Source organism: Corvus moneduloides, chromosome 9 (genome assembly GCF_009650955.1).
Source record: "Corvus moneduloides isolate bCorMon1 chromosome 9, bCorMon1.pri, whole genome shotgun sequence".
Lineage (NCBI taxonomy): Eukaryota > Metazoa > Chordata > Aves > Passeriformes > Corvidae > Corvus > Corvus moneduloides.
Window position 1 is genome coordinate 6,816,026 of NC_045484.1, and position 10,632 is coordinate 6,826,657.

General features: G+C 49.6%; 1 protein-coding gene across 1 annotated transcript; it reads left to right on the top strand.

Moving 5' to 3' along the window:
- Positions 1–4,828: 4,828 nt before the first annotated feature.
- Positions 4,829–10,297, top strand: FASLG (Fas ligand). The gene is made up of 4 exons (XM_032118674.1): positions 4,829–5,299; positions 5,641–5,686; positions 6,587–6,640; positions 7,042–10,297. Exons 1-4 carry the CDS (start codon positions 4,910–4,912, stop codon positions 7,434–7,436), a joined length of 885 nt encoding a protein of 294 aa, XP_031974565.1. The 5' UTR covers positions 4,829–4,909; the 3' UTR covers positions 7,437–10,297.
- The last annotated feature ends 335 nt before the right edge of the window (positions 10,298–10,632 follow it).

A 10,632-nucleotide genomic window follows, 5' to 3' on the forward strand; every position in this document is an offset into this window, starting at 1 on the left:
GTGTTTGCCAAAGTAAGGTGTTTAGGTTATATATATTAAGCATCAGAGTGGAAATCCAGGCTTTTTTAAATATGCAAACTCTACCATCTGCGTGGTGATGTAAGTAGAGAGCTCAGGTCTAAGGTGTTGTGTGGCTTCTGCTTTTGCCGAGTTACAGCACGAGATGGAACAGCTTAGCAGGTTTTGCTTAATTAGGTACAAACATGTTCCACTTCATTTGGAACAATTAAAGTGTAGAGCCCTGACCACAAAGTGCTGTAGGCAGGCCCTGTGTGGCTCATCTCCTGGAAACCCTGAGTGTCGAACAGCAGCAGGTGCTGCTGGAGATGTTGCTGGGCTTTGTGACAGTGCAACAAGAATCTCTTCCAAGAGCTTGCTCAGATAAAAGGTTAGGTTGGAAAAGGGTACCTAAACTCACCAATCTTTTCTTACTTATCCTTTCTCTAATTTAAGCAGAGTAAGTTTGAAAGAAGGTTCCAAGGAGCCTTCTGCTGCCTTCTTGCTGTCTCATATTGGACACAGGGCCTGGGAGCTGCAACTGGCCCTTATTCTGCTGCTTTCCATTAGAGTTGCCATTAACTCCACAGCAGCAGGGCGGCTTTTGGAAGGCAACGGAGAGGAAGTGAACTCTCTGCACCTTGTGGACTTAGCGATGGAAAAGAAACGTTTGCCACCTTGAGGCTTGTTTTTCTCCCTTGTTAGATGTGGTTGGAGCCTCCGTCCAGCTGCGGGGCCCTCTGCGAACTCGCAGCAAACACGAATCCCTGTCTGCTATTTCTCTTTTCCCGGAAAAATAACTGGAAGCAGCTACTGAAGCTTCTGCGAGTTGTAATGACACAGTCAGAGTTTTTGTCTTGAATGGGCTGAGAATGGCTGCACCCAAGAAGAAATAAAGTTGTCAAGTACCAACTAGGCCCCCTGACCAGCAGAGCCAGCTGGTGTTTTCCAGGGCCAAGGCTGGCTTTGTGCTGAGAGGCTGGGACAGGGCATGGACCCTGCAGAAGGGCTTGTGAATGTCCTGTCCTCCCCTCAACTGCCACTTGGGGGGACAGGAACTCAACACCTCCACCTTCTCTTGATCTTCCTCACAACTTGTGAGTGACCACAGCACCTTGTTCCATTTTGTCCCCTTACTAAGCTGTTGTACAGTATGAAGTGACCTGCTTGTGTTTCTCAGAATAGATCCCATTACCTCATAACCACTATACGTCATTTCCCTGCACTTACTATGGGCACCAAAGAAATGAAAGCAGCAGAGTAATATTTTAAGTATTCTTCTTTTTCTCAGCTGCTTTGGTTCCTTGGATTCTCTCTCACCTCAGGACAGAGCCCTCTTTTGCTGAATTCAGGGCTGCTGCCTGCTTGTTGTGATCATGGTGGAGGAGAGGACAGAGCACTTTGCTCACTGGAAGAGGGACATACTAAACACTGTAATGCCAGGCCAGGGCTGTTAACCGTAGACTTTAAAACCTGTTCTTGAGTGTGAATATCTGAATGTCCCCGCCATGGCACCAAAACATGGCATTTACATGTGCTGCAAATGCTCCTAGCAAGGACAGCAGTTGAGGAAATAAAAAGCATCACCATCATTTGAGAGACCAAACTGTTAAAAAACATGTAAGAAAGAAAACAACATGAAGATGTCAGTGCTAACTGCAAATGCTGGGTGAGTTCTGTTGCCTTCCACACCCCTCTCAGGCTTCAGCAGATGAATGTCCTCTCCCTTTGGAGGCAGCTTTCACAAGTATCCATACCAATGTTCAGTTGAAGATCCATCTCTTCCAAACTCTGTCACATTTAGTGACTCCTTGGGAAGCTTTTTATTCTGTGAGATTTAAGAGCTCTCTGCTGTTGGAAATAATCCCTCTCTTTATAGGTTTTCCACACACCATCCATCTCTCCCTGCCAATCTGTTCTTGAACAGACAGATTTGAACCTCTTCTCTGTCCAACAGTTACTGCAACTTCTTCCAGAGCCTCTCTGAAGTTGAACAAAGACTTGTGAAGTGAGTTCCAGGAGTGTCTGTAGCTGCCTAGTGCTGTATGTGAGCTCTCATGGGAACCCATGGGCTGGAAGCTTGTGTCCAGCTGAGGAGCCTCTCAGTTGCAGACTTGTTTTCTTTCTTATTCATTGTCTTCTACCCAAAGAGCTCGATCTGCAGTCTGTTTCTTGCCTTGTTTTCTTCTGATTGAATTCGCTGTCCTCATTATTTTGAATCCTGTGGTTTTGAATGAGAATGATCCTCAACTTTCTCAGCTGCTCTTGGGTGTAATTTCTGCAGCCCTGTTGGCTTTCAAGAGTTGCTTTTTAGCATTTCCACTAATCATTAGTGTGAGAGGAAAGATTTGTTAATTGCTTCCAGAGAGACTCTGTCCAAAACATGGTGAGAGCCTCTCCTACACAGAGGTTCACACTTCAGTATTTGTTTTGAGTTTCAGGTTTTATTTTCTGTCAAGTATTAGATCTGGATCATTCAAGTCCTGCTTTCTTTGGGGTATTTCAGGCAGGTCATCCTTTTGTCCCTAAATCGTGGTGGTACAAATTCTTAGCTGCTGGCTGATTCTCTGCCATCAGCTTCAGCATAATTATGTGTCTTGTTAGTAAGAGCTCCCACCTCTCTGGGAGAGGGTGAATTGGGGATGGAGAGTGTTCTGAGCAAATCCTCTTTTTCAGTCTGTAATGGTTTTTGTTGGTTTTGGCAAAGGGGAACAATTCTCTGGTAAGGGCTATGGAAGGTGTTTCCATTGGAAAATATTCCTTCCTTCCTGTTCAAATGACATATTAGGGCTGCTGGAAACAGAGTGTACAGACTGGTTCAAGAGCGGGATAGGGCGGTGGAGGCAAATCTGTCACCCCTTTTGTCCTTCTTATGCCCTGTTTTCCTGCCCAGTTGTCCTTGTCCCACATTTTAGGAGGGCTCAGCCTTGTCTAAATTCTGACTCTAGGCCTTTAGCAAAATTCATGTGACTACAGCAAATTGTCCTGCCATTATTTCAGTAGCCCTGTTAATATCCTGTGTCACTTGAGCAGCAGGAAGCCAGCAGAACACACAGCCTGCAGTCACCAGAACCTGCTTTTTTTTGGACCAGAGGATCTCCAGAGGTCCCTTCCAACCCCAGCCATCCTGTGACTCTGATCCTGATGTGCTATGCAGACACAGCTCTGCCTGACACCATCTTCCAGTCAGTGTGTGTCATCTTGGTGGTGTCTGCAGGTGGTGACAGGAAAATGGAGCGTGACAGCAGAGGAAGAGGTCCCTGAAGGCATGTTGTGCACTAAGCATTTTTTGATGGTAAAATAGCCCCAATCTTTGGTTTGCCACAGCATGTGGTATTAGCAGGCTCTTGATCTGGGCATCCAAAAGAGAAGGTGCAGCTGAAATTGTTTCAGTTGGTTTCCTTTTCTTTCCCTCTCACCCACCCATTAAAAAAGCATCTTTGTGATAATAGGAAGCAGTGGGTTAGAAGTAAGAACACTTGTGACATTTAAGGGAAACTGCTACTGTGTCCTCAATCCCACCTCAATAAGCTGTTGGCATTAAACACAGTGTCGGGAAAAACTTGGGAGTGGATCCTCTCCGGGCAAAGCCATTGTGTGAACCTCTCTTGTAACGGCTGTGGGAGTGGATGGGGACCTGTCCTTGGGTGGCTGGGGAATGCCGTTCTGGGATACAGAGAGGATGACTGAGCCAGGGTAGGCATGACCAAGCTTGAACTTGTTAGAGTTGGATTTATGTTGCCTTTGTCTCTTTTAAAACCAGAAGTGTGAGGAAGAGCCAGATGAAACCCCTGCTGTGGAGCACTGCTGCAGCAAAGGGCTGGTGAATATCTTCAAAAAGCAGTGGGATGTCTGGTGGTGTAGGCAAGACTTTGTCAGCATGTCTGATTTATTGCTATGGTTGCAGGCAAAGCTGAGCCCTTGCTTCAGAGAAACAAGTGTACATAGGTTGTTCAAATGTGCTCTTTTCAGATCCCAGTTTTGATGTTCAAGATCAAAGCCTGCACATTGTGATTGCTTCCTTCAGCCACAGGAGACAAATCTCTAGTTTGCTCGTGTTAAGCATTTCCTTCTTTTTTAACACCACTCCATACAAATACACACTTCAACACGGGGCTGTAAAATGCAAGAAAAATTGTTTATAATCACTTGTGTGCACCTGTAAATCTGTGGGTCAATCTCACTGTCACTGCTTAGAAATCTGCAGTAAACGAGGAATGGAAACTGAGAAACGGAAATGTCCCTGTGTCTCTTCATTAGGATATTGTAATGAGCTCTTAAAAGTGCTGGCCCTTGCAGCATGGTCTGGATTCTGGGTTCTTCCTTGGAAGGGAGGAGGGCAGCCCCCTGAGCTGGCTCTGCCTGGGCTGTTCATGCTGGGCCAGCTCTGCTCAGGCTGCAGCACTCACAGTGGCTTCCTCTTCTCACTGAGGTTTTTATCACGGCAGGACAGCGCCTGTGTTCCGTGCCCCGGGATCCATGCCCTGCGGAGCTGCCGAGGAAAGGGGGGGATGCACAACGGACAGGTAAGGAACGAAGCGATTCCTTAGCATCCCACTTGGGATTGGTTCTTCATCCTCCTGCTGTGGGCAGGAGTCCTCAGCTCTGTCTCTCCCTTGCGGTGCAGGATGCCAGAGAGTTTGTCGTTCCTTTCGCTCTGCTCGCGGTCCAGGACGGGCAGTGGGAAAGCAGCCGCCCGTATCCTTTGGGGCTGCTGTTCAGGGTGTTGGATTGCTGAGCCCCGGGCGGCAGCGCAGCCCCCGCGTGTCCCGAGACGGAGCTGTGGGAGGAGCGGGGGGGTCGTGACCCGCCAGCCCGGGCCGGAAGGCGGTTTGATGTTGATGCGTGAGGCTTTTGATGCTTGAGGCTCTCAGAGTCGCAGCATCCGAGCTGGGTGTCCGCCGCTGCAGGGATGCAGCCGTGCCAGGGCAAAGCTGGGGCTGTCCCCAGGGCTCAGGCTGGGCCAAGCCCGGCAGGTTTCGGGTGCCACAGGGAAGAGCGCACCAGGCATGTCCAGCCCATCCCGCTCCCGGCCATGCAGCAGAACTTGAACTACGTGTACCCCCAGATCTTTTGGGTGGACGGCTGTGCTGATGCAGGTGCTTCCTGCTCCCCGGCACCCCCCGTGGGTCCTTTCCCACCACCGGTACCCGACCGGAGGAGAAAGCCACGGAACAACAGGGGAAGGAGAAGCGTCGGCTTCCTCGTGATGTTCTTGCTGATCCTGGTGGCCTTCACTGGAGTGGGGCTGTGCATGTTTAAGATTTTTCACCTGGAGAAGGAACTGGATGAACTCAGAGAGGTGAGGTCTGCCTGGCTGGTCACAGGTCCCTGGGGAAACAGGGAAAAAGAAACACTTGGAATCGTGTCTGAGATGCTCAGGTGGTGCAGAGCTCCCCAAGGGGCAGGATGGTGGCATTTCAGTGTCTGCTGTGACAGAGGAAGGGGGTTGCTTGTTCCTGTACGGGACTGCTCGGTCGGTGATTGATTTATCTGGATTTCTTTATGTTGCTGAGTGCTGCCAGGTCTCTCCCTGTGTATTTCTTAGCACTTCGCAGCTCCCCATGGGCATCCAGAATTAGCCACTGTCAAAGACAGTCCTTGCTCTCAGTCTAAGCCAGTGTCCCTCTTCTCTTTTGACAGTCTGCCAGCGCTGAGCACATCCCTCCAGCTTCAGAGAAACTCACGGGTGAGTCTGTGCCTGGAGGAGGAACCCAGTGAAATTGAAACTTCCCACAAGAACCTGCCAATTTTTCTAGATTTCATTTAGGAAAAAACCCAGGGTTTCAATTTGAGTGGACCAATTTAAAAGTTGTGTTTTGAACTTCCAAACTATTGCTTCTCTTTTGCATTCCATGTTAATGTTATAAGTGAGGATATCCTTTACAAAAAACGGCCAAGTCAGAAAGAAATTTTCAGCTCTCTTGGCAGTTTTTTCTAGATCTGAAAAGTTTTATTTTTTCCCCCCTGGCGGATTTTGGTTATTAGAAAAGTTAATTTATTTTCAAATTTGTTCTGATACTGAATCAAAACAAATTTGAAATAGCAAAATTCTTGGGAAAGGGCAGTCCTGGTTCTCATCAACTCCTATATCAATAAATTTTCCCCTTTAGGGGAAGGGGAGCTGACATTTGAACTGGATGCTCAGTGCTCTGATCACAGGCTTCTTTAGCAAAAGCTGAACATAAATAATAACCCTGAATTTCTTGAGGGGGCTGGATAAATAAATAGAAACAGGGAAATAGTGTAAAGGAGAAGGGGGAGCAGAGAGGAAAATTTAATTGGCTTGATAAAAGAACAGGCTGCTTCCAAAATTAGAGAACATGAAGTAGATGTTGAGGAAAAGTGAAGGATGGAGTGGGATGGGATCCAGATACTGAGTCACTGGAACTGGCCCATCTCTCCAAAGGGAACTCAGCCCTCCAGGGAAGGCAGATTTTCCCAGCTGTGCTCTGCCTTCCTGAGGACAAGGTCTGCCTGGCCAGTGGGATGGATCTCAGGTGTCAGCTTTGTGGCTAGCTCTCCCACTGCCCTCTGGGCTGACTTTTCCATGGAGCACGTGGCCAATGTCTTCCCTATCTTTGAGCAGGGCAGAAGGAGCAGTCACTGCAAAAGGAAGCGAGGAAGGCAGCCCATCTAACAGGTGAGGGAGCAGCAGGAGGTGGGAGCAGGGGGGAATGGGCAGGTGTGATGGGATGAGGGGGTGGCATGGCTGTAGTTGTGCGGAGCCCACCTCACAAGGCTTTCCTATTTTCCTTGGGTAACACATCTGCTCTGACAGTAGAGTGTTGCTCCACAGATAAAACCCTCCCCCTCAGTTATGCTTCTCAGTGAGGCCTGGTTTTGGCTTGGCTTTGGGGTGTGGAGGACAGGAGCTGTCACTGGGGGCTGGTGTTGGTGAGGTGTGAGGTCGGGGAGGACTTTCCGCACTGCAGACAAGGCTCGGAGAACGGTTGCCTTGTTGTGACATGGGGTGTGACCTGAGGAAAAAACACTCAACTGGATGTACTTACCACCTTCTTTTTGTCTTGTTTTGGCTTCCAGGGAACCCAGCCCAGCGGGACCTCCCTCTGGAGTGGGAGCCCATCTCTGGCCATGCCTACACCAGTGGTGTCCAGTACCACAACCGGGGGCTGGTCATCAACGAGCCCGGGCTGTACTTTGTGTACTCCAATGTCCTCTTCCGCAGCAGCGCCTGTGACAGCCAGGTCCTGTCCCACGTCGTGTACAAGAGAAACCCAAACTCTCCGGGCAGCCTCGTGCTCATGGAGGACAAAGGCATCAACTACTGCACAGGGCAGAGGATGTGGGCCCGGAACAGCTACCTGGGGGCTCTCTTCAAGCTCAGGAAGATGGACAGTTTGCATGTCAACGTCTCCAAAATCGCTCTGGTTAATTTTGAGGAATCCAAGACTTTCTTCGGCTTGTTTAAGCTTTGAAATGGAGCATGGCTGGCAGCCCCTTCACACACACACACGGATATGTGAGGGGTGAGTGCTGCCTGGGCACAGTGGCACCACAAAACCCATTGAGAAACCATGTTTGAGTTTCCCAGCAGGAGGGGGTTCAAGCAACTGGTAAAGGCTTGAAAGCAGACACCTGGAAAGCACTGTACTGCATCAGCCTGAAGAGAATTGCACATACTCTCCTTACAAAAACCCCTGACAAACTCAAAACATAGCGTGCTGAAGACCCTGTTGGAACTCACTACTTGCTACCTGAGAAGATACTGGGACCTGCTGCTCCACGTGGTGTCACGGCCCTGGTGGGGACAGCTGGTGGGTGGGTGTTAAGGAGGTGCCTGAGTCATGGCATGACACCACAGTGGGAATGAGTAGTGTGAACAACTGCTCCCCCTGAGCCACGGCTGGCCACCCTGCCCAGCACTGTGACTGCTGTACCACAGGCACTGCCGGCTAGCTGGGCTGGAACAGGTGCTGTGCTCATTTTGTGTTATCGACCACTCCCATCCCAGAAAATGCTCCCCAACCCCTTTATTTAACTCATCCCAACATGCCAGAAGCAGCAGTGCCATGAGGGGTGTCCCAGAAGTGGAAGCCTGACCGCACCGTGGTGGTGGGGATGGTGGGGTGACCATAGGCTCTGCTGATGTAATCTGAGCAACACAGCAGTGCAGAGCAGTGGGGCTTGAGGTGAAAGCAGCACCTCCAACCCCCCCTCCTGCCCCTGCAGCACATGAGGGTCCTCCATGGAGGTCTGGTCTGCCACCCCTTTCATGATGCAGGTGGTGACATGCTGGCACCTGTCAATTGCATGACTTCAGCTGGGCCCCTTGTCATGAGATGTTCTCTCCTGAGCAAAACACAGATGGTAAATATATATTTTTCTAGTGAATGGTACTGTCCTCTCCTCATTTGGTGCAACAGGCTTCTGCCATGGTCAAAGCACTGCAAGGCCTCTGTGATCAGGGGTCAGCATCTCATTCCTTCTCCAGCAGTGTGGCAGAAATCTGGGAGTCTCATCCCACTTTGCTGCCTTCTTGGCAGTGCCCAGTGTCCTTTCCATGAGGCTTTGGAGCTCCAGCATCAAAACTGGATCTGGGGATGGGGGAGGTATGGTGTGGGCAGCACAGACCAGGCAGCCCAAGCCCACTTTGACCACCAGGAAAGACCTGAGCTCAAACCACAGTTTTGAGCTTGAGTGGAATCGGGGTGCTTTTGGCTGAGCAGAAATGCTGCTGTCCCCAAAGGCGCCATCTGTGTGATCTCTGGCCCCAGAAGCCCTTCTCACAGAGTGGTCTGAAGGGCAAAGAAATGGTGTAAAAAAAACCCCAAACCCTATTTGTTCATCCTGGTGTCAGGTCCATGGAGTTCTAACCCTGGGGCTGCCACTCACATTGCCACCAGGCAGGACACAAAGGCTGTAGCTGTGGTACATCATCACCTTTGCCTGGGCTCCTGCCTTCTTGCAGCTCTGCTGTTGGTGTCAGTGAGTGTGGCTCTTCAGCAGACTGAAGTATTTGTTTCCTTTTCCATGGTGCTGCTCTCAGCTTGGTGCTTGTGGCTTGTAGTTTGTGCTGTTTGCTTCAGAGAAGTTTATTTCTTTGAATCTTTTCAGGGGTCTGGCTACTGCTGTGGCCAGTGTGAAGGGAAAACTGCGCCCCTGTTCATGCAGCCATTGCTGATATTTCTACTGCATTTCTCAGGATGGAAAGTATCTCAAAAGGATGAAGCTTAGGGACTTTATGGCTTGACTGATTCTTTCTCACTGCCTTTGCCCCTGCACGTATCAGAGGGGCAAACTGCACAGCATAGAGGTGGAGCTGCTGGACCCAGACCCTTCCAGGAAAGGCTGGAAATTGCTGTCCTCTTCTGATTGCTGTTTGTGTTGTGTTGCTCTCCTAGTGATGAGGCATCCAAGTGGGGAGTGGGAATCTGCATGTACATGTGCCTGCAAGCTTGCAGCTGTCTCTGTAGCCAAACTAGCCGAGCACATCGTGTGCTTCCCTTCTTTACCGGGAAGCAGCCTGGAGAGAAGCAGGGCATTCCGTGCCCATAGGAAGCCTGCCCTGAAGTTACTCTGTCTGCTAGTATGGTGTTGGAAGGGCTGGAACGATCCCAAAGGCTTCTCTAGGTCAGCACCCAGTAACTCATGCAGGCTGTGGCTGTAGTCAGCTCTGGGGCAGGATGAGCACTTGCACTCACTGTGCACCAGGAAGGGACAAGATCTGTCCTTATCTGAAATGCTAAAGGCACCACAGACCTGCATGTTTTGGAGGCAGTGGCACAGTGGGGTGGACAGTCTTGTTACAAAATAGTGCAGAGTCTCCTGAGGTGAACAGAGCTGGCTTATCCCTGCGGGATCAAGCTGCGGCTCTGAGACTCGCTCCTGAGTCAGAGCGGCTGTGACCACGCGCAGTCAGCGGCTCAGCTGCCAGTGAGACACGGTTCTGCTCGGTGATCCCTTCCTCAAATATCCCTCTAAACTGCCCAGAGCAAAGCCACTGCTCGTGGGCTCGGACTAAAGATTGGAAGTGAGGCCATGACAGGATTACACAATTGCAAGCTGCATGGAGTCAGTTCATGGGCTGCTTGTGCCACACCGACTTTATTAAAGTCATCTGCTTATCTAGCTAATTAGCATTTATTTAAAGAAATTTTTGCTAATTGTTACCATTAAATACTCAATGAGTATTAAATTCTGACATTAGGCTCTCTCAGGCTGAGAGAGGTGGGGTTATTCATCCTGGAGAAGTTTCCAGGGAAACCTTAGAGCCCCTTCCAGTGCCTCAAGGGGCTCCCACAGAGCTGGAGAGGGATTTGTGACAAGAACATGGAGTGACAGAACAAAGGGGAAATGGCTTTAAACTGAAAGAGTGTAGGTTTAGATTGGACATTGGGAAGAAATTCTTCCCTGAGAGGGTGGTGAGTCAGGTTGCCCAGAGAAGCTGTGGATGCCACATCCCTGGAAGTGTTCATGGTCAGGTTGGACAGTACTTTGAGCAACTTGGTGTAGCAGAAGGGGTCCCTTCCATAAACGGGGGTTGGAGCTATCGTTAAGTCAAACTATTCTGTGATTTTTAATAGCTCTTGGACTGTACTTAAAATTATTTAATAAAAATAAATTATTGAAATTTAATTTGAGCTTACCAAGTTTTTTGTTCCCTCACCACCA